Below are 23,334 nucleotides of genomic sequence, written 5' to 3'. Positions count from 1 at the left end.
TTCCTCTAAAAATGAAGTCCGTGCATACTAATTGCTAGACTTTGCACAGTATTTCTTCTTCTTTTTCCTCTGATGTGTGGAAGTTTCAGTGCAGAAATGATTTTCTCCCCTTTCCTCTTCCTACAGGCTTGTTTACCTGTTAAGTGGATGTCTCCTGAAAGCTTGTTTCAAGGGATTTATACTATTAAGAGTGATGTCTGGTCTTACGGAATCTTACTGTGGGAAATATTCTCTCTTGGTATGTTCTGGATTAAGTTGCCTACTTCAGCATTAAGGAGGGCCCAGAAACAAGGGGTGGCAGAAAAATTTCGTTCAGTTTGCATTAAATGTGGACTTGCCTCACTGGCACTTTCCAAAGCAATATGCAAAAACAGCCATTCTTCAAAATTCTCTGAAATTTTCTAGCCAGGTAATGTTTTCAGAAATGCATATACTAAGGTGGGGGTTCACAGACAGTGGTAATGATGATGATGATGATGATGATGATGATGATGATAATAATAATAATAATAATAATAATAATAATAATAATAATAATAATAATAATTTATACCCCACCCATCTGGCTGCATTTCCCCAGCCACTCTGGGCGGCTTCCAACAAAATATTAAAATACAGTGGTCTGCTAAACATTAAAATCTTCCCTAAACAGGGCTGCCTTCAGATGTCTTCTAAAAGTCTGGTAGTTGTTTTTCTCTTTGACATCTGGTGGGAGGGCATTCCACAGGGCGGGTGCCACTACTGAGAAGGCCCTCTGCCTGGTTCCCTGTAACTTGGCTTCTCTCAGCGAGGGAACCGCCAGAAGGGCCTCGGCGCTGAACCTCAGTGTCCGGGCAGAATGATGGGGGTGGAGATGCTCCTTCAGGCCCACAATCTTCATTCAAGCCGTCCACAGCACATCTGTGAATTTGTGGCTGAAGACTGGAAATGGAACATCCATTGTATTAATGGTGCATGTGGATTTTTAATTGTCTTTTTATTGCTTCTCTTATTTCTTACATTGTATTTTATTGTACAGTATTACAATTTGAATTGGAATTCAATAAAATACAACATATGAAATAAAAGCAATAAAACTCCAATTAAAAATTGTATAGCATCCAGCACCATGCATTACAATTGTTATAATAGGCAGAAAAATCATTAAGTCCCACCCACCCTGCCCCCCGCAAAGCCTCAGCAGTGTTCAAGTGGTCTTCGGGAGGTGGGGAGGTTTGGGAATCACTCTACTAGGATAAAGTGTGCAGGAAAATAACTTACAGAATACATTATATTAGGGGAAGTATGCTTTCCAAAAATGTCTGTGTTAGGGGAAATTGGATACAAAAATGTGCACATTAGGAGAAATTGGCATATGCCGATTAATCTTCACAAGTTGTTTTTAAATAACAAAACTGATGTGGAAATATGGAGAAATGAACTCAATGATGTGGGTGCATTAGGCTACATACAGGACATCATAATTTTAAGCACATGACTTTCCTCCAAAGAATACTGGGAACTACAGTTTGTTGGGGCATTAGGAATTATAGCTCTAGGAGGGGTAAACCGCAGATCCCAAGATTTGGGGCGTGGGAGCTGTTTGCTTTAAATGTACAGTGTATATGCAGTCATGAATTGTGTGAAGAATTGGGTGCGGCAAGCCTGTTTTTCAACATCCACTTTTTCACTCTTCACTTCTCCCATCTTTCTGTTTTAGGTGTCAATCCTTACCCTGGAATACAAGTGGATGCAAACTTCTACAAACTAATTCAAAGTGGATTCAAAATGGACTGTCCGTTCTATGCTACAGAAGAAATGTAAGCATGGGGTATGAATACCGAGGGCTGGGGAGGGGCAGGATTCTGCCCAGGCACAATTTAGGGATGCCATGGTACATTTTCCCCTTCCTACCTTCTTCTGCTTCTAATTTATTATTCTTCAGGACTACCAGTATCTATGATCATCTCACTAGTTCCACATGCTGGCTACTGTTAGAAACAACTAAAAAGGCATAAATGCTGGATATGCAAGTTAAGGGAACAGAGGAGTCAAAAAAACTGACCTGTGTTGCACATTCTGGGACACACACATACACACACTTCTCAATCTGCTTTCCCTGTTTGTACCATTGGTATACATGCGCTGATAATGCGGTGCAGACATCATTTCACCTTACTGAATTTCCCCTTGTGAATTGCCCCCTTTTCCTGGCCCCAACCGTGGTGGAGAGCTGCTTAGAACTTAAACCAACATATCCAGTTTTGGAGTGTTTTGGATAATGGATGTGGGACTGAAGCCACATAAATGCTTGCAAAATCTACTTGAGAGCATCGCTTCAGACGGGTGCCACGAGATTCTCAAATACTGTATATGAGACGGCCAAACAAGCTTATTGATAGCATGGTGGAGATGTTAAAGCAGGCACATTAACTGAACAGTTTTCCTGCTTTGGGGTGTTGTCTTAACGAAGCGCCTTGAGTCTGGGCTGCAGGTGAAGTTCTTTTGATCCTAGGATCTTTTAAAAGCCCAGGCGTACTAGTATTTTGGGACACATTCATATCCCAGTTGCCTGACTTTCCCATGGAAAATGCTTTGGGAAATCATTTCGTATCCCCCCCCTCTGGTTTTGTTGTTGTCTTTGCAGATATTTAATGCTGTGTTCCTGCTGGGCTCTGGACTCCAGAAAAAGACCATCCTTTTCACAGCTGCTTTGCCTCCTGGCCTGCCAGCTGGCTGAGGCAGAAGGAGCAGTAAGTAAGATTTGCAAACAAGAACATTTTTCTTCTCTTTTTCCCCCTTTTGCTTTTTTTTTTAGGGGGTGGTGGTTTAAAACCTATTAATAGCACCCATGGCAAGGGCCTGTGAATGATGTCCCCAGCTGCTCGCTCTAATCTTCAGAAAGAACCGTCTGTTGTTTCCCCCCAGGGAGATCTCCAGAATGTCATCATGATTCTGGCGTTCTTCTCAGCTGTTGAGAGAGAGAGAGTGTGTGTGTGCAGCATTTTTGGCAAATATATTATTGAGTGTTTTCGGGAGAGCACTGCAGAAATGTGAGACTCCTGCACAGGTGTGCGAAACCTCACCTCTTGGTCTGGCTTCCAGGGCTGTCTTTGGCTGTGCCTCCACCTCACTCACTCAACTTCTCAATGTCCTACTTTTGAGTGTTTCTGCCTATGATTGTGCCTCTCGCTTGTCTGCTTAGAGAGTCTGTGGAGTCTGGTGTCAGAGGTGGTTCTAAGGTGGCGCGACCAGTTCGGCTGCACTGGGTGCCGTGCTGCAGGGAGCACCACAACAATGCTGTAGAACGGAGCGTGAGAGGAGGGGAGGGCAAATTTTAGTGTCTCACAGGGCGTCACTGAAATGTGAGAGCCCAGAGCCCTCCACTGCTGCTATCCACTGGCACTGGAGGTACAGAAGCAGAGAGACCAGCAGCAGGTGGAATCTGAGCCAGTGACAGCCCCATTCACCCACCGACTGGTTGCAAGTGAGGAAGGCCGATGGGGTTTGGCTGAGGGCCGGCTGAGGTTGTTGCATCCATGTTGGATCTGCTTCTACTGTGGAGGGCCTAGAAACTGCTGGCTTTTCTGTGATTGGAATGTAGCCTATAGAACAGGCTGTTGGGATGCGTCCAAGGAAACGGGGGCAATTGGCAGGCCCCCAGCTGGCTCCAGCCCACCAGCCCGCAGCCGGGCGATCTCCGGTCCTTGGATCAGCATATAACTACGACTCAAGCCTCAGAAACCTTCAGAAGCTGAGCACGCAAGCCAGCAGAGTAAACTCTTCGCAACAGAAGGGCAGATAGAGGCTGTGTAAAGCGTATTTACAGGCATTTTATTCAGCATCAGGACAAAGGGAAGAACATGTCTTCTCCCCTTCGTGTCCAAGCAAACAGCATAAGCAAAAGCTATACACACAACGGAAGTTCCCAGCAAGCTGTGCTGGAATGTAAACAGACATGTGACATACAACAACTCCACATATCTGTTAAGGTGGAATGGAATATCGTAACACAGGCATCCCCAAATTTGGCCCTCCAGCTGTTTTGGGACTACAACTCCCATCATCCCTAGCTAACAGGACCAGTGGTCAGGGATGATGGGAACTGTAGTCCCACTCCCCAAACAGCTGGAGGGCTGAGTTTGGGGATGCCTGCTATAGAACAATGGCAAGAGTCACATTTGTTGCTCCACCCACTTTTTACCTCTGGCTCCAACCACCACTGGTATGTGGCCCCCAGAAGGTGGTCTGTGAGGGAATGTGGCTCTCAGGCTGAAAAGGGTTTGCCACCCTTGCACCAGCCCTCTTCAGCCAAACACAACTGGAATCCCACACAGGAAGTTCAGGGGAGGAACCGGAAGGGACTGGGATGTTGTGGGTGGAGTCAGCATGGGCCGACTAGCATTCTCTTCTGGCATGAAATTAACTCCTCTTTGTTGCTTGTACTATTTTACCTACATCTCAGTAAACTAAATGGGATTTGTAAACCACCGTGCATACCAGAAAGTATTGTGGAGTTGTAATTACTGCTACTATTTCTGTTACTGCTGCTAATAATAATAATGGCAATTCATTATGTTCCCGTCCTAAATTATAGGCATGTCCAATGGGGAAGAGTGGGATTTCTGAACACGTATCGAGTCCAAAGCCACATATCCTGGTTCACATGGGATAAGAGCAGCTAAATTGCTTCAATTCACCATTCCTACTCTGGATGCAGATGCTGCAAGGGAGAAATAAGACTGATGCATTATTTTACATAAAAAGGCATATAAGCTGAGTGTATTGAAAGAGAGGTTTTTTTGCCTTCGCTAAAGAGGCCAGATTTGCTGCTCCTGCCCCTGAATTTCTCGTGCTCATTTCTATGATCCAACTTTTGCTTTTGAAATGAAATTTTCCTCCCCTTTCAGGAATCTGGGTCAAGGCGAGAGCACACTTTTCACAAGCACTGTTTTGAACCAGGGGTTCTCTGGTGTGTCTGCAGCCTCCAGGGGCTGTGGTTAGGAAATGAAACTCTTTCCTTTCACGAATGTAACTGAAGTCAAACATTCCTGTTGTTGTTTGGTTGTGCTTAGAGCAGATGTAGAGAGTTGAAGTTCTTTGTCATCAGAGCCTCCAGACATGAATGTATAGTGGCATTATCTTAACACTTAGCTGTGCTAATCAAAAAAGCTTGGATCGGGACATTCAGACCCCTGCACCACATCCTAAGCAGCATTGCTGTAGGCAGACTCTCTAATATATGTCAGGGGTGGCCAACCTGGTTGGCACATTTTGATTTTTGGGTGAGTGCCATGGGCTCTCCACCCCCTTTTTTGTGAGCAGGGGCTTCCTCTGTAAGGTCTTCACCTTATTTCCATCATTGGGTATTTGAATTTCATGTGATCCAGATGAAACGAAGGCTTTCTTCATAGACTTTGTGTGGCTTGGCAAATTTAACTCTCCATTGGTGTTGCTTACACCCAGGTTACATGGTCAGAACAACTATACCATTTTAGGAAATGGGAAATCCATGACAGAGGAGCTGCCATATCTAAGCCCTGCCAAGATTGTGCAAACCACGGCGGAAGCTGGGCCGGTGGGTTGACAGTTTCCCCCTGGGTAATTCTGGTTCTCGTCAGAGGGAAATTCTCCAAGCCAGCACTGGCATGGTTTCGTTGCCATTCTGAGGCCATGCCAGGGGAACGAGGGGACTCTGGATCTGGTGTAGTGGTGTACTGTAGTGGTTAAGAGCGGTGGACTCATAATCTGGGGAACCGGGCTCGCGTCTCCGCTCCTCCACATGCAGCTGCTGGGTGACCTTGGGCCAGTCACACTTCTCTGAAGTCTCTCAGCCTCACTCACCTCAGAGTGTTTGTTGTGGGGGAGAAAGGGAAAGGAGAATGTTAGCTGCTTTGAGACTCCTTTGGGTAGTGATAAAGCAGGATATCAAATCCAAACTCTTCTTCCTCAACTGTGTCATCAATGCACCAGCAGAGGAAGGTGGGCTCCCTCGCTGGCCCTGGATTTTTAGCCATGGAGAGGGAGATTAGCTGTATCCTATTGCCAGGGCTGGCCTACCCATGTGGCAAGCTGAGGTCACCGCCACAGCGGCAGAATCCACAGGGACAGCAGGTCCTGCTGTTGAACTTCCCCTCTTGTTCCTGATGTACAGCTTCCCTTTCCCCTTCTTCCCTGGTGGGGAGGAGGCACCATTTTGGGGTCCACCTCACATGCCAAACATGTATTGGGCCAGCCCTGCCTGTTGCGTCTCTGGGATATCCTCTCAGAGACTTAAAACCATGGGTAGGCAAACTAAGGCCCGGGGGGCCAGATCCGGCCCAATCGCCTTCTAAATCCGGCTAACGGACTGTCCGGGATTCAGCGGGTTTTAAATGAGTAGAATGTGTCCTTTTATTTAAAATGCATCTCTGGGATATTTGTGGGGCCTGCTTGATGTTTTTACATGAGTAGAATGTGTGCTTTTATTTAAAATGCATCTCTGGCTTATTTGTGGGGGATAGGAATTCATTCTTCTTTTTTTCAAAATATAGTCTGGCCCCCTGCTGAAAAAGTTTGCTGAACCCTGCTTAAAACCTTAAAGCACGGCTAGGATGATGGGAGTTTTAGTCCAGCAACATCTGGAGGGCTGCTCGTTCCCCATCTCTGACTTTTAAAGCTTTTCAAGATTTTTCAATCCTTATTTTGACTTAGTAATTTTATTTGATGTGTTGTTTTTGTTTTTGACATGCTTAGCTTTGTAGTTAAAACTTCAGTTTTCAGATATGTTCCTGCTGCTTCATGATAGCACTGCCCTGACTATTAATTATTATTTCATTTTTCTGTTTTGTGAATTGTCTTTTTTTATTGCACACCTTGTCTGGAAAGGCAGTATCCAGTTTTTAATAGATAAATGTACTTTAAAATGTGCTGTTTAATCATCAGGTAGCCATGCGTGCTGCTACTGAATGAAATGTCTGCTGAAATATTGATATATATTTGAAATAAAGATGTAGGTGGTTTTTTGTTTTGGTCTTCTTGGTTCCTGAGCTTTTCAGTCAGTTTTGCCACTTCAGCAACTTCAACAAAGAATGGGATTTTTAAAAATAATTTATCTTGGAGACCACTGTAAGCAGATGAAAATATTAGCAATAACACTTGTAATGTAGCAAGTACTATGGAGACAATGGAGTAATATAAAATATAGATTATGGGAAAAGATCTAATAATAGGAGCCATGGAGGGGAGGTGGGAAGCCCAGAGATTCGGAGGAATCTGTAAATGTGGATGTGTATGGTTGTATTATTATTTTATACTTGGAAAATCAAATAAAAATTATCCCCCCCCCAAAAAAATGTAGGTTTTTTTCCAGTGTGCTGTGTTATTTCTAGATGCAATTCACTTCTTGGGGGAAACATTTGGAGGAATGGAAAACCACAGGGCTCACTGGAAGAGATCAGGACATTTAGGGCTTGCTTGTGCATGCACTAAGTCCACAGATGGTCCTAGGGATGGCAAACACCCTCATTTCAAAAGGTCTCCTTAGCCCAGGGATTGGGGACCGACTGCATTAAGAACAAAAGAAGAGCTTGCTGGATCAGGCCAGTGTGCATCTATTCCAGCATCCTGTTCTCACAGTGGCCTGTGGGAAATCAGTGTGCTGGGCCTGGGGGTAACCCGAGCAACGCAGTCCTGGTCCGGTCCTGAATCCAAGGGTTCTGTGAGGAGTCAGTCCAACAGGGCCAAGGCAGGAAACCAGGCAAGGTCAGGCACAGGGTCTCAGGCAGGATCTGGCATACAGCAATGTTGCTCCCGCAACCTGGGGCAGGGTCCAGCAGCCTTTTATCTCTGTCAGAGTATCGGCTGGTCCTGTTCCCCCGGTGACTCACCACCCTGTCTCGCCCGAAGGCGAGCACTCCTCCTGCGAGTACTCAGGTCTCTCTTTCTCTCAGACCTCAGTCTCTGCAGCTCAGGAAATGTCGGTGGGTTACTAGACCCAGGGGCCGCCTCAGCCTCTCCTGACCCAACTGGTAGTGGAGCAGCTGTAAGTGATGACCCAGCTGAAGGCAACGAGGTAATCCCTGCATCCGGAGCCAGGGCAGGCTCAGGCCCCTGACTCGGCCCAGCTGGGGTTTATTGCAGGGGAACCTGTGCAGACTGGGACTCTTCAGGATCAGGCCCCAGACTTGGTTCAGATGATGCCTGAGGCAAAGGATCCGGTGCGGACTGAGGCTCCTCTGGTTCCTAGTCCGAGCCCAAGTCCCAGGCCATCACAACCAGCAAGATCAGAGCACAAGAGCTCTCTTCACTCATGTGGCTTCCAATAACTGATATTCAGAATCATTACTGCAGCCATCACAGCTAGTAACTATTGATAGCCCTCTCACTGAATGTGTCTAATCCTCTTGTAAAGCCATCCAGCTCTGTGGCCACCCCTTTCTCCTGTGGGAGTGAGTTCCATAGTTTAACTCTGCAGTGCATGCAGAAGTACTTTCCCCCCATCGCCAATGGGGAATGGCCAGTGATTAGGGATGGTGGTTATTTTAGCCACTACAGGTTCCCCAGCCCATCTTCTTCTCCAAGTTGGGGCAGCAGCAGAGGCTCAATCACAACTCACCTCTAAAGCATCAGGGCTGGGCTGAATCACACCTCTGGTGATAAGGTGTCATCCAATTAGCAAACCACTTCTACGAGGGTACTTTGCGTTTGGTTTTCCAATTGCAAACACTAGGTGGAGCTGTAAGCTCATTTTTTTGTAGATGGGTATTTGTTTTCGAGGTTACCAGCGTGAGTTTGACCAAACTGCGGGAGGTAGTGGAGGACAGAGGTGCCTGGCGTGCTCTGGTCCATGGGGTCACGAAGAGTCGGACGCGACTAAACGACTAAACAACAACAACATTTGCAGAACGCTCGAAAATAAACGCGTCTTGTTTGCTTTCCAATGAGAACAGAACCAATTTGGGTAGAAGTGAGAGATTCTGAAGCAGAATCTCCTAACTAGAATTTGCTTTCAGAAATGCGTATTTTTGTATTTTCTTGATTCAATTGTTTTTAATCTTTTCAACTCCGGATGCTACTACCGGAGAGATACAGCTGGAAACTTTGCCAAACTGACTTTTGGTGTGTGAAATTTTCTTTCAGTCCTCATACCGAGTGGTATGTAAAATGTCAGCCCAGGACATCCCACAGATGTCTGTGCAGGTCCTAATCCTGCCCTCTAACTACCACATCACACTGCCTCTTAAGTAATATGTACCATATATTCACACACATACACAAACCCCAAACATATTGTTGTACCTTTATAAGCTACTTAGAGGCTATTGTAATTAAGCTAAATATAAATTGTTTAACTAAATAAAATAAAATAAAAATTCTGAAATTAACAAATGTATTCCGCTGTTAATTTTTTAAAAAATAAAACATAAATCATGTGCTATGCTAATTTCTTTTTTTAAAAAAAATCCTAGCTTTGGCTGTGGCAAAGTCATGAATATTATAATTCCTCCAAGGAACCCAAGAGGCCTTATGTATGCTATCCTCACAACAACAACCTTGTGAGGAAGGTAAGGTTCACCCAGTGAACTTTGTGGCTGAGCTGGGAAACTGCTGGTCTAAAAGATACAAGACCCTAAGACTATAACTTTATTAGCCTACTTGTGGTGCCCTGTCTACAAGAGCCAAGGAAATGCAATTTACTTTAAAAATTAGCTATTATGCAGCTGTACTAAAAGAAAAGTTGTGTGTGTGTGTGTGTGTGTGTGTGTGTGTGTGTGTGTGTGTGTGATCTTTGGCTTCACATATCATGCACATATTTTGGGGAAGTTACGCTTACTTGCAGATCCCTCAGATACCTTAAGGGATAAAACTCCTTATTTGTATAAAAGTAGGTGGAACATGAAAAGCAGGGTGGGGAGACTGGTTATGTTCTTGCTAAAGACCACAATCAGGATGCCAAGGAACACATGAGTGGATGCAAAACTTGTTTTTCTTAAACCTCATCCTCTTAAGTTTTATTTTTAAAAGGTGCTCCTAAACTCCTCCAATTTCAAAAAGCTTCCTGGAGATTTGGAGAAAGGGATTTACACAGAGGGTGAAATTGTGCATAGACTCTGCCACCTCTCCCGCTCTAAATAGCTCTAATGAAAAATCCACAAATATCTTCGGATTAGAGACCAGTTTCTAGAGGACATAGCTGTCAGCGTTTCCCTTTTTTAAAGGGAAATTCCCTTATTCCGAGTAGGATTCCACGCAAGAAAAATGAAAAGTTGACAGCTATGTCTAGAGGAGCACCTTATGATAAGTGTCACATTGACACCACACATCTAAAGCACACTTAAGGCACATTTAAAGCACAGGCAGACATGTCTTGTCCGATCTCGCCCAATGAGTTGTGTCTGTGTTTTTGGCCATAGATGTCAATGCTCAGGTTTAGCTACTCCACCTATATTTGCCATTCTGCTTATTGCCCATTGCTTAGTAGTAAAACACTGGCTTATGTTTTCTGAAACAACGCCCCCCCCCCGCGCCCCCCCCGGGAGAAAAAAATCACCCATGAAGAAAAGAGACAAAGGGATATTTCAACTCTTAGAGGACTATCTGAAGTTAATGTGAAATGGTGAAATGAATTGGTGAAACTACAAAGCTGTAGTTAATGCCAAGCAGTAAATAGAGGTTATGTGCTGTGCTGGGCAGCATGGCAGATTTTGACCTGGGTTCAAATCCCAGCACAGCATTGGATTCACCTGGGCAAGGTACTGTTTCCTTTAGCACAATTGCACGTGTGTCTTCTAAGAATCACAGAACTGTAGAGTTGGAAGGGACCCTAAGGGCCATCTAGCCACCCCTTGCAATGCAGCAAAGTACATCCTATAGCATACAGTGGGAATCAAGGACCACTGATTATGCTGGCTGAGGTTTATAGAGACTGGAGATGAGCCGCAGTTCCCCCATCCCTGATGTATACAGTCAGTATGTCTAGAAGAGTGTGGGGATTGTGGCTGCAAGTACCACCCCCATACACATGTGGATGCCTCTGCAACCAGTATGAACATCTCTATGTCTTGGTCAGGGACTGTGAATTTTCCAAGACTTTAGCTGTTCAAAATGACCTATCTGCTGCTAGTTTCACTAAGTCATAGGAGACTTGGAACAGCACACCATTTTCCAGATTATAGCCATGCGTGAACCAGAATTATTAGTCACCCATTGCACCAGAATGCAGAAATCTTTTTCCCCAGTTCCATACAACCCCCTCCTCCTGACATTATTGCCTGGTCCATGCATTGAGACTACCAAGCCGCACCTGTCTAGCTGTCTCTGAGTACTGAACTGGTAGCATTTCAGGGGGGAAGCTACCTTAACTGGAGGTCCTGGCTTTCACCATTCTACCTATCTAGCAACCTAAACTTGGTTTCCAGGCCCTCAAGACTATGTTGTTCCATGTCATTGGTGCCAGCATGCACCATGACCACTGACAGCTCCTCAGCACCATCTACCAGGCTATCTAGATGATGGGCAACATCCTTAACCTTTGTACCAGGCAGACAATTCACCCTGTGGTCTGTATGCCTGCCACACACCCAACTATCTATGTCCTTATTGATTAACTACCAGGGTCCTTCCACCCCTTGAAGCATCCTCAGCACAAAATGATTCAGCTCTTTGTCCCCAAAGGAGTAGGTCCCTTCCAAAGTAACTGTGCTGCCCATCCTCAGAGCTTCATTCTCCCTGAGAGCAGGGGAGCTATCATTACGGGAGTGAGAAACAGCTATACTGCCCCTGAAGGTCTCATTCATGCCCCTCCAAGGCTGTCTCCTTTTTTAAAAAAAAAAGTGCTCTGTTGTTGCTGTTCTTGGTTTGTGGGGTGTTGCCTGTTGAGGGGAGAGTTGTCTAGTGGTGGTGGTTTTTCTGGTCTGTGTTTTATTTATTTTTTCGGGGGTGGGAGGTGTTATTTGCCTGTTGCTTGCAGGAGAGTTGGTTCTGAGCATCAGCAGGTTTTCTTCTGTGAAATGGGTATTTTATTAGATTTCCAGGTGTGCTTCTGGGCCCAAGAAAAGTTTGGGGACCCCTGTAATACCACCTCACTCTGCTTCATCCTGGAAACCAGGCCTCAGTTGCTGCCTGAGGAGTTTATCAGGCTCGGCTGTCAAGCTGTGAGCTCTCCTTTTGTGTGGAACATCCTTCAAAGGAAGTTCAATTGAAATCCAGGGGGGCTTCACTTCCTGGGAAATGAGCTTAGGCTGAGGGTGTCATAAACTGCAGAAAACAACCTGGAACTTCTTTCTGGGAGGGAGAGATCTACCCTGGGGGAAGGGGCTTGCTTGTTCTTTCTCTCTCTCTTTTCTTTTTTGGTTAAAGCTCTTTGGCAGAAGACTGAGGATGGTGTGGAGTTGAACTGTTACACTGATGATCACCCAACAAGTTTCTCCTTCAAGTTGGTTAGCTATCCAACTTGCTTATCATCGGCTCCCTTGCTAAATTCAGCTTCGGGAGAGCTGCGTTTTCTGGGAGAAGGCAATTTGCACTGAGGGCATGGAAACCTCTGTATGGAGAAACCTCTGACTTTTGCAAGGATAGCCTGTAGTAAAAAAAAGACAAAAAGAAGAAGATAAGAGTCATATACATTGCTCCACCCACTTTTGCCCCTAGCCCCGCCCATAATAAGTGTGTGGCCCCTGGAAAGTTGTCCAGAAGGGAATGTGGACCTTGGTTTGAAAAAGGTTCCCCTTCTCCAAGTCATACTGACATAATACTCCCTGGAGAGTGGGTCATTATGAGCTTTATAGTAGATTATTTTTCTGTGGTTAAAGAAACAGATATGTACATTGAAGGTGAGTTTGGCATAGTGGTCAGAGTGTTGGACTAGGACCTGGGAGACCAGGGTTCCGATCCCCACTCAACAATGAAGCTCACTGGGTGAGCCTCTCCGCCTCTCAGCCTAACCTACCTCACAGGAGGCCTCTCAGCCTAACCTACCTCACAGGAGGCCTCTCCGCCTCTCAGCCTAACCTACCTCACAGGAGGCCTCTCAGCCTCTCAGCCTAACCTACCTCACAGGAGGCCTCTCAGCCTCTCAGCCTAACCTACCTCACAGGAGGCCTCTCAGCCTACCTCACAGGGTTGTTGTGCAGATTTAATGAGGAGGGAGATAACCGTGTACGCTGTCTTGAGCTCCTTGGATTAAGAACGTGGGATATAGGCAATAAATAAATTCAGCTTCAGAAGCCAAAAACTTGCAGGAAGGTGAGGTACTAAGAGACACCCAGTGGTGTAGCGTGGGGGGTGCAGGGGGGGCCGGCCGCACCGGGCGCAACATCTGGGGTTAGGGCAAATCCACAGGTTAGGGGGCGCAAATCCACGGGTTAGGGGGCGCAAATTACTTGCCTTGCCCCGGGTGCCGACAACCCACACTACGCCACTAGAGACACCTTCACTGTCTCCTGAATTATATGCCTTCTTCTGGGCCAAATGAATTAAATATGCGCGCTCTCTCTATCTCTCTCTTTTTTGTAGGTTTGTTGAGCTCGCTAATTTATGCCTAACTGTGCCAGCTCCATAACCAATTTGCTTCTCCTCCCGGATGAGCAGGCCCTGCGACCCCAGAGGCCTGTATTTCAGCAAGCCTAATTTCGTCCCCCAGGATAAAAGTATTGGCTTATTCTGCAACATAATCTACATCAAAGCCCTGGGGGCAGCCGTCTTGAAAAGGCCCAAGATGCTTTTTAACTTCTTATCTGGCCTGTGCTTAGGGGGAGCCATAAATTCCACAGGCTGCTCTTCCCACAAGCTCCCTCCTTTTCTTCTCCTCTTCCTAGGCCACCAAAGGCATTGAGGGAGTGGTTCAAACATAGAACTTGCAAACAAACCCCCCCAAGGGAAGTGGGGGGGGGAGGGAGAGAGGGAGGGGAAGACAGCCCCAGAGAGCTCCCCTGAGCTTGCTGCCATTGCTGGGCATCAGCAGGTGAAAAAATAAAATGAAATAGCCAGGGTAACTTGGAGCCTAAGATGCAAATACCCTCCTTCCCTAAATAAATGTCCCCATCCCTATACCTAAGCAGCGCATCCTTCACAATATTCTGTGCAGACAGGGAGGTCCAATTGACTGGTGTTGACTGGTGGGCAGGATGAGACACAGTTGCTCTCTGTATCTCCTTGAAGTAAACTTTTCTTAGGATCTAAGCCAACGTCTAGAATGTGCAGAACATGGAAGATGGGAGCAAGGCAGCTTCCCTCCTCTGTGTGCCAAGCCATGCTCTGTTGTCATTCATCTGTCTTGCTACTTATTTACTTATAAAAATATTTATATACCGCTTTGGCACAAAAATATATCAAAGCGGCTTATAACAGCAAAGAAATACGTTAAAACCATAGAAAGAAAACAAAGTGAAAAACAAAAAAGTTAAAGACAGAGATCAGTAACCCATTGGGGGATGCGATCTTAATTGCCTGCACTGGCCTGGCAGAATGGGAAAGTTTTTAGCAGGAGTTGGCACAGAAGGTGCCCAATAAATTACTTTTTTTAAAAAAATGCATGCCAGAAACACAAAAACCTTTCCTTTAAAAAGCAGGAGGGGTAGTCTAACTGCCTTGCATGGATAACCTTAGTTATTCTGAGATATTAAAAAGACCAAAAACGTTCTTAAAATACACCAGTGGTCTGATTTCCTTGTTGTGATTTCATCTTCATATCCAACTGTAGGACTTTAAGTCTTGCCAAGAATCTTGTATTTCCTGCAAGAAGGCAAAGGCTAACTGATGCCTGCCTTCACCCCAGTTTGGCTCCCCTTTATCACATACACAGCCCAACAAGACAGCAACAAGAATCCACCAATAGCATACAAATCAATCTGGCTCACCTGACCCAACAAGTCCCCCCCACGAAATGCAAACAAACCCCACGGCAGACAACCACAGACAACCAACCACACCCTGCCCCCAATAGCTCTCACTACCAAGGAAATGGAATAAATGAATAGAAAGAGAACCTACCCAGTTGACGTGGACACAAAACCCCATGCGTACACTACATAAAAGAATACTAGCCTCACCACCCCACCTTTCCTCTCCCCCATCTTCTTCCTCAACCTTATACTGCACTCAACAGTAATGTCTCACAACAAATGTAACTGATTTGTAAGAAAGACCTGAAAAAAGAGACAAGGCATGTACTTTTGTAAACCAAGAAAACCTTTCATAATTTTTTTTTAAAAAGAAGAAGGCAAAGGCTAACTTCATGTGTTTTTATTCAACAACTTGAGGGCTACAAGCTTACATTCTTGACACAAGGTTGTTAAGTTTTTACAACATAACTTGGTTTGCAAGTCCATTAAATTGAAAACACATTTTGTGAGTACTAGAAATTGAAAAGGGATTCTAATTTGATCAAAAAGGTGTAATTCATAAATTGTATGCATGGCAGGAGACCAAGGTGCAGAGGGGAAACTATTTCAGATGCAAACTCCCCACCAGTTGAGGAGTTTAGAAACTCAATTTGTTTGTATCGTGTCTGTAGGTGTCTGTAGGTTTGGGTTTGAGAAGGAAACTCTGAGGGCACCAATAGTAGCATCTATTTTTAATTCAAAGCATTTTTATTTTATTTTGCTCATGAGGTTGAAAACTATATGGGGTGAAATCTAACATTAGTCATGTTCAGAGTAGACCCACTGAAATCAATGGACTTGCATTGTAAGTACGCCATCTGAAATGTTTCTACTCAAAAATGAGTTCCATTGAATTCAATGGGACTTACTCCAAGATAACAAGGATCAGGACTATAGCCTTTGATGGATATTACTCACCAGGCTTTTAAAAATAGCAATGAAACCTCCTCTTGGTTTGATTAGAACTTGTATGATTGAGAATTTCTATTGTCAACAGGAAGGATCTGGCCGCATCTCTAATAAGACATACGTATATAGGTCACTCTTATTATCTCTTCTCCTGGTTAGGCTACACAGATTTCACAATCGCTTGTGTGTGCGTGTTCATCCGTGCGCTTCTGAGTGAGACTTCCTGAAGGCAAAAATATTTGCCTCGATAAAGGAGAAGCCATCTTCAGTTTGCCTGGAGAGGTGTTTTTTGTGCAATTCTTAACCTAGAAAGTGCATCCTCTCTCACAAAGCTGTGTATAAATAGTAGCTAAATAACAGGGACAAGTCTAATTGCAGATATTGGGCCTTGGGTTTATCTCCAGTGCAAAATTTAAGGTGGGTTGTCATTTTTCCTCCCAGAATCTTCTGCAGAACTCCATATTTCCTCCCTCAATGGGTGGGAAAGCCGGCTTGTGAGGAAGGAGTCGATTTTGACAGCCAAGAATCCTGGTAGGGAAAGACTTAAACCCACCCCCACCCCTCCCTCACAGTGCTGCTGGGATGAAATGTCCTTCCTTATACTCCAGCCACTCTCGGATGAAGCGTTTCTGCTTGGGGGCTTCCCAGAGGCCTTTAGTTGGCCACTGTGTGAGAACAGAAGGTTGGGCTGAATAGGCCTTTGAACTGATCTCTCAGGGCTCTTCTTGCAACCCTTTGGTTTTCTAGGTCTGTTCCAGACAGGCTTCAGGCTTCGTTTCCAGGCAGAAACTGCTTTGGCTGGCCTTTGGGGGTGGGCTTTGCTGAGAGAGGAACCAGGTGAGTTACAGTCCTGTTGATTCTCATAGACCCCCAAGTGGACCTTGGTATCTTTCTGGATAGGCTGGCTGCTTGGGCTGGATTTGGAGGTACTACATCTCAGCAGTGCTGCAGCTGCTTGGGCCCAGTATACCTGAAGGCCCAGTATATCTGAAGGAGCATCTCCACCCCCATCGTTCAGCCTGGACACTGGGGTCCAGCACCGAGGGCCTTCTGGTGGTTCCCTCACTGTGAGAAGTGAGGTTACAGGGAACCAGACAGAAGGCCTTTTTGGTAGTGGCACCCGCCCCGTGAAACGCCTTCCCATCAGATGTCAAGGAAAGAAACAACAATCTGACTTTTAGAAGACATCTGAAGGAAGCCTTCTTTAGGGAAGTTTTTAATGTTTGATGTTTTTTCGTGTTTCTAATATTCTGTTGGGAGACACCCAGAGTGGCTGGAGAAACCCAGCCAGATGGTCGGGGAATGAATGAATGAATGAATGAATGAATATTGTTATTATTATTAGTTCTAAAAAGTGATGTTGGGGGATTCCAGCTCTTTCCATTGGCTGTTATGCAATGGGGCACCAGAGGGCTCTGTGTTATTCACATGTTCTTTACAGTTCACAGGAGAGGTCATCTGGCATGTTCAGAGTGAGGTGTCACCAATATGCAAAGCTCTATCTGTCTTTTCCCTCTAATTCAGGTGAGGCAATGGTTTTTCTGAATAAGTATATGAACTAGACCATGGATAAGCAAACTAAGGCCCGGGAGCCGGATGCGGCCCAATCGCCTTCTCAATCCGGCCCACGGATGGTCCGGGAATCAGCGTGTTTTTACATGAGTAGAATGTGTCCTTTTATTTAAAATGCATCTCTGGGTTATTTGTGGGGCATAGGAATTCATTCATTTTTATTTTTATTTTCAAATTACAGTCCGGCTCCCTACAAGGCCTGAGGGACAGTGGACCAGCCCCCTGCTGGAAAAGTTTGCTGACCCCTGAACTGGACTACTGACCAGGCAAAGGAATTACGAGTGAGCAGTTTGTCTGCTCTGCTCAGTGATATTCAACCTGTTTTGGGGTGCCCTTTCCCTAAAGGAGTGGGACTCAAATGTACCCTTCCTGGGCCCTTGGGACACTCTGCAGGCTAGTACGTCCTCACCAACCCTTAGCAGCCTCCTTGGGATTTTGTTGGTTGGCTGGTTAGTTTTTGCATCCCTGGCAAACATCCTTGATCTCTCATTATGCTTCTTCTTCGACAAGATGGAGCCAGGAGAGGCTAACTTACTGCACAAAAGTTAAAAATGGCATTTGCTGTTCCACACACTTTGCCTCAGGCCCCACCCACTACTGACGGTTTTCCCCCACCCCCTGAAGGTGACCCAGAAGGGAAAGTAGCTGAAGAAGTTTTCCCTTCCCTTCCCTGAAGGATCACATTTATAATTGGGGGGGGGGGGGAGAGATCTTGGATCCAGTAGTGAGCTGGAGGCACAGGTGGCCTCAGTAGCTCAGAGCACCTTCTATCAGCTTAGGCTGATATGCCAATCACAACCCTATCTCAACACAGATAGCCTTGCAACCATGCTTTGTGGGATTCCTGAAAAATGCCATATATTTGCAGATGATCTGGAAACTGCAGCTAGCCCTCAGCCAACTGGAAAGGCGGCAGAGCTGGTGCAGAGCCAGGCAGCTGAGAGTGAGAGAAAGCGTAAACGAGAGCGTGTCCCCTACGGCCGGGAACTGCAGAAGTCAAATTGGAGCAGGGCAGCCTTATGTTCTTTTAAGCTGATGCTGCTTGAGTTGAGATACCTCCATTGCAGGGGGTTGGCCTCGATGCCCCATAGAGGTCCTTTCCAAATCTGTGATTCTGTGATCATCCCACAATCGTATTCTCAGACTCTGCTTCCAACTCCACCCCCCAGGTTTCTCTCCTCCACAGGACTTCTCAAGACAGCAAAACAGCTGATGTATAGATGTAATTAGAGATTATAAAGCATGTCATTAATATATTTTTTTAAGTATCCCTGGATTCATTGAAAAATATCTGGTAACCATATACTAGAGCGAAGGTGTATTCAGTGCTGGCACTCAGATTATGCAACTCCCACCCTAGCTCTCCTGGCACCTGCAAAATGGTGATTTCAATGCTGGGAATGCTTTACTTAAAGTTCCTCCAGGCTTCTCAGTCTTGGTTTTTGTCTTTTTTTAAGTACTCTTTAGATCTGCTACACAGATACTGTTATCTGCTGCTGGCTTTATTCTGCTTTTAGGTTTTATTTTTCTGCTCTGTCTTTTTTTCCTATCAAGATTTTATTTACTGAATTTTTAAAGGGTGGACATGTTTTATAAATAATTTATATCAGAGGCAATATGGATGGATAAATATGTAATCTATGAATATTGAAAATAAAATAAAATAAAATAAAATAAAATAATAATATAATATAATATAATATAATATAATATAATATAATATAATATAATATAATATAATTGTTTCTTCTTTCTGCACTCCTCCCAATGGTCATTCCTCCTCTGGTCGCTGCTGTGGATGCACAACCTGTCTGCCTGTCTCCAGGCACTGCGGTCGTCTGTAAGAGATTTCCACATAGCAGGGTTGAAGTTTCCAGCTGTTTGCAGGCATCTTTGTAGAGCAGAGCTGGTCTGCCCATGGACCTGGTACCTGAAGCCAGCTCCCCATAGAGCACATCCTTGGGGATCCTGCCATCTCTTCCATTCTGTGGACATGACCAAGCCAGCATAGACGTCGCTGAGACAGTAATACGAACATGCTTGGGATTCTTAGCTTTGTAGTGCACTTCCTTTTCTCTGTTCCGAATCTGCCTAACATTCAGTTTCGCTGGATGACCCCGATTGCATTTTATGCTCAGGCCAGGACTCTGGCGAACCTCCCCTGGGACATTGCTCAACCCTACCAGAGCCCAAGCAAGAGAGTAAATGATTCCCCCCCAGGGATGTGTGGCTCTGCTGGTGATTTAACCAGCATGGAGCAATTCCTCCCTTTCTCTCCCATTTAGCTTTTGCGAAGAGAAAGGTGGTTACAGAAAGTGCGTTCAGGTGTAATTAATATTGCAGCTCCCATCATCTCCAGCTCTCCTGGGTTTCTGCTCTGCATTGGCTTAGGTTCATTTGCAAAGCTTGAGCTGGCCCCATGTTAGATTAACTGGCGAGGCCCATGTTGTCCCGACAACCATAACCCAGGAGGCTCCGGAAGCCGAAAGGCCATAAACATTCCTGCTGTTGTTCGCAAGTGCCTGGTCCTCAATGGAGATACACAATTAGAGTGGGGAGAGAGGAAGATCCACAGCTCTGTTCAGTTCATGCATTTCCCCCCCCAAAGAGCTTCCGCTGCCTGCTAAGCACCCCCTTACTTTGAATTCCAGAGATACAGCCGTGTTGATGAGGGGGGGCCAAATAAAATTTAGCAATAGCCCCAGGTTAGACTAAAGACTTTGACATTCACTAGGTCAGAGGAGTGAAGTGGCTTCTTCAGCTTGTTTTTATTTATGGTCTTTATAGCCCACTTTCCTCCAAGGTGCTCCAGGTAGCCCATGTGGTTCCTCTTCCTCTCCATTCTAGTCTCACAACAACCCTGTGAGGTAGGCAAGGCTGACAGTGAGTGACTGGCCCAAGGTCACCCAGTGAGCTTCATGGCGGAGTCGGGATTTGAACCCTGGTCTCCTGAAGTTGCCTAGGGTTGGGTGAGAGGACAACAGGTCTATAAGCAGAAAGTGGAGTGCCAGGGTGGCATAAGAGTGTGTGTGCAAGAGGCTCCTATTTGGAAGAGGGGGAATTTAGTGGGTCACAAAGTCCATTTCAAGGGCTCAGAGCATGCCGCATAACAATAAATTTTATTTATGCCCTGCCCTCCCTGGCCAGAGCCCTGGGCTCAGGGTGGCTAACACCAATAAAATCACAGTAAAAACATAATAGGGGGAAAAGAGATTTAAAATACAGGTTAAAATGCAATTTAAAATGCAGCCTCATTTTAAAGTGGCTGATAAATCAAGATCATAAGGGGAGGGAAACATAAGGGTCCGACTCGCCTCGCCTCTTGCAACAGCCCTGCAAGTTCGACCAGCGTTATTCCTCCTGTCCCACAAATTCGCAGCAGGCTGGAGCTGCGTGTCAGAGTGCCTTGCATCTACTAAATCCCCCGAGGGAGGTGAGAGTTGAAACGGGAGCTTCCTTCTTGCAACTCACGCCCTTAGCCAGCAGCTGAAGCCCTGTTCGCAGTGATTTATACAGCAGGAACCAGCTAGATCAAGCCAATGGCCCATCTAGTCCAATATCCCGTTCTCACGGTGGTCAGGCGGATGCCCTGGGAAACCCGCGAGCAGGACCCCGGAAGGGGAGCCCTCTCCCCTCCTGCGGTTTCCAGAAACTGGTGTTCAGAAGCATTGCTGCCTCCGACCTGCCATTGTGGGTCGTAGCAAAGCTTGCGCGCAAGCCTCGTTATAATCTGTGGAAGCAGGAGTGCCTGCTTGGCCCCGCGACTGGCCTTGGGTGCCCGGGGCCGTGGGTGTTATGCAGCGTGCATGGGCCCTGGAGCCGAAATTTGTGGCTGCCTGGCCCCTTCATGGGGACTGTGTTTGTGGGTGCTCGGACACCCAAGGCCCCAGGAAGTTGGCACCTATGTGTGGAAGACTGCAGACGCGGGTAGGATCTGGCTCCACAGCCGCCAGGCCGAGCACACTTACGTAGAGTAAACCCTCGCTGAAGTCACTTGGGTCTACAAGTTCCATAGTATCCAGCTGCACGTGGGATTTAGTTACTGGTTTCGTACAGTTCCCAAAACGCATTTCATCGCGTGTAAATCTCTCTGAGCTCATTGGCATTTGCAAGTTTTGGGGTTTGTTTGTTTTTTAAAATATTTATTTGACAAGATTTATATACTGCTCAATGCGGGGAAAGTAGGAAGTTTCTATGAGACAATATAAAATATTTAGCGAACGTACGGATAAATGTTAAAAACAAATGGACTTTAAATGCATTAAAATATAAACAACAGATAAACGTAATAAACTTGCATGTAATACGCTTGCCTAACCAAAAACGTTTTTAGCTGTTGCCAAAAACAATGAGGCAACGGCACCTGCCTAATATTAATAGCCATGAAGTTCCAGTAAATAGCTCTAGAAATTCAGATTTCCCAGTTTAATTGATCTTCTATTTGCAGGACGCTTAAAACAGCTCTCAGGTAGCACTTTCTCGCGTGCTGCTGGGAGTAGCAAGCCTTGGAGTTACACAGAGCTGTTATTGCGGCAAAGCCTGAAGAAGAGTTCTGTGACACCCTTGCTTTGTCCAGACCTTTGGTATCCAGGTAGCTGCCTGCTTTGGGATGAAGAAGGCGCCTCTCTACTCCACACCTCCAGCCCCACTGGCTGCGCCTTTTCCAGCCTCGTGTCCCCAAACGTCCTCATTGCAGTGACTGCAACCAGCCTGTATGGCACAGTGGTTAGAGTGAAGGACTAGGACCTGGGAGGTGAGAGTTCAAATCCCCACTGGGTCATGAAGCTCACGGGGTGACTTTGGACCAGTGAGTCACTGCCTCTCAGCCTAACCTACCTCACAGAGCTGTTTGTGGGGATTAAATGAGGAGGGGGGACCATGTGTGCCTGCTTGAATTCATTGGCGAAAGAGGCAGTAAATGCATAAATGCAAGCAAGCACACAGCCTCTACCGAGGATGATTTAAGTTTGGGGAAGGCTATTTGGGGATTTCGAAATTCAAGGGAATTTCGAGAACAGAATTTCAGCCAGCAAAAGCTCCCGGTAAAGCCATGCTGGTTTATTGAATATAATTTGTCTTCAGTAGCGCTTATTCCCGAGGAAACTTGCTTGGATCGGGCTGCGTAAAAAGCTGTACGGAGAGATTTGCCTCGGGAGGCTGGATCCTGCGCACGTGCCGTTTGAAAGCTCAGCCTTTCGCGACGGAGGAAAGCAGTCGCAGAATAATCTTAGGGGGGTCGTGCTCTGCCCCTCACTCGTCACAAATCCCACCAGAAACCAAGTGAAACAGGCGCATACCCCAACCTTATCGAATATAACTCCGATGTAGAACACAGACACTTCGCAGTAGAATGGCTTCGCTATCCTTTGCGGAATTTATCATACTTATTCAACCCACCACACCAAGCCCAACGCTTCTCTGGCAAGAAAAACCCAAACAGCCTCACCTTTCCTTGCCAGATGCGATGCCCCAGTTTATTTGGAGGGTGGGGGCGTAGAGAAACGTACGAAAGTGAAATTGGGGGGGGGGGGGTTCATGTTAAACGCTTTGTTTTATTTTACTTTTTTTTTTAAAATGCAGGTTTGATTCCCGGAGAGATTTATCCTTGTACTCAGCTGTTGTTGTACTCTGCTGTTTGATAAATAAGCAGTATTTCCTCTCCCAAGGCTAAATGGTATTGAAATGCGGGGTGTACATTTCAACAATACAATTACCTCTGTGCTCAGCAGAAAGGGAGGGGAGATCCTGTGCCATAAACGCAACATACTTCCAAGTAGTGTGTAGAAACGTCGGTAGCCTATGTGGGGTGCGCTCCAGACGTTTTGGGTTACAATTGTCATCACCTTTACCATTGGCGTCACTGGCTAGGATATTGCAGTGCACAACATCTGGAAGGAGCCAGCTATTAGCTACCCTCCTGGTATAAGTTTCTTGCCTGCATGCTAGCTTCGCCGTGACCAAGTGGAGCAGATAAAAGCGCAAAATCCAGGCAAAGAGACAGACGACTCCGATC

At 45.9% G+C, this 23,334-nt stretch overlaps 1 protein-coding gene across 1 annotated transcript in view; it reads left to right on the top strand.

Annotated features, from left to right (window-relative positions):
• Positions 1–6,515, top strand: part of FLT3 (fms related receptor tyrosine kinase 3) — a 54,289-nt gene extending 47,774 nt beyond the window's left edge. Inside the window, exons 21-24 of the mRNA XM_028726397.2 lie at positions 127–238; positions 1,700–1,799; positions 2,627–2,732; positions 4,577–6,515. Coding sequence (XP_028582230.2) covers positions 127–238; positions 1,700–1,799; positions 2,627–2,732; positions 4,577–4,654 — 396 coding nt within the window. The 3' untranslated portion in view covers positions 4,655–6,515. The remainder of the gene's footprint in view (positions 1–126; positions 239–1,699; positions 1,800–2,626; positions 2,733–4,576) is intronic.
• Positions 6,516–23,334: the final 16,819 nt, after the last annotated feature.

Source organism: Podarcis muralis, chromosome 4 (assembly GCF_964188315.1).
Source record: "Podarcis muralis chromosome 4, rPodMur119.hap1.1, whole genome shotgun sequence".
NCBI classification, from domain to species: Eukaryota; Metazoa; Chordata; class Lepidosauria; order Squamata; family Lacertidae; genus Podarcis; species Podarcis muralis.
The sequence above is the reverse complement of the archived record's forward strand: the minus strand, read 5'-3'. Positions and strand labels throughout refer to the sequence as shown.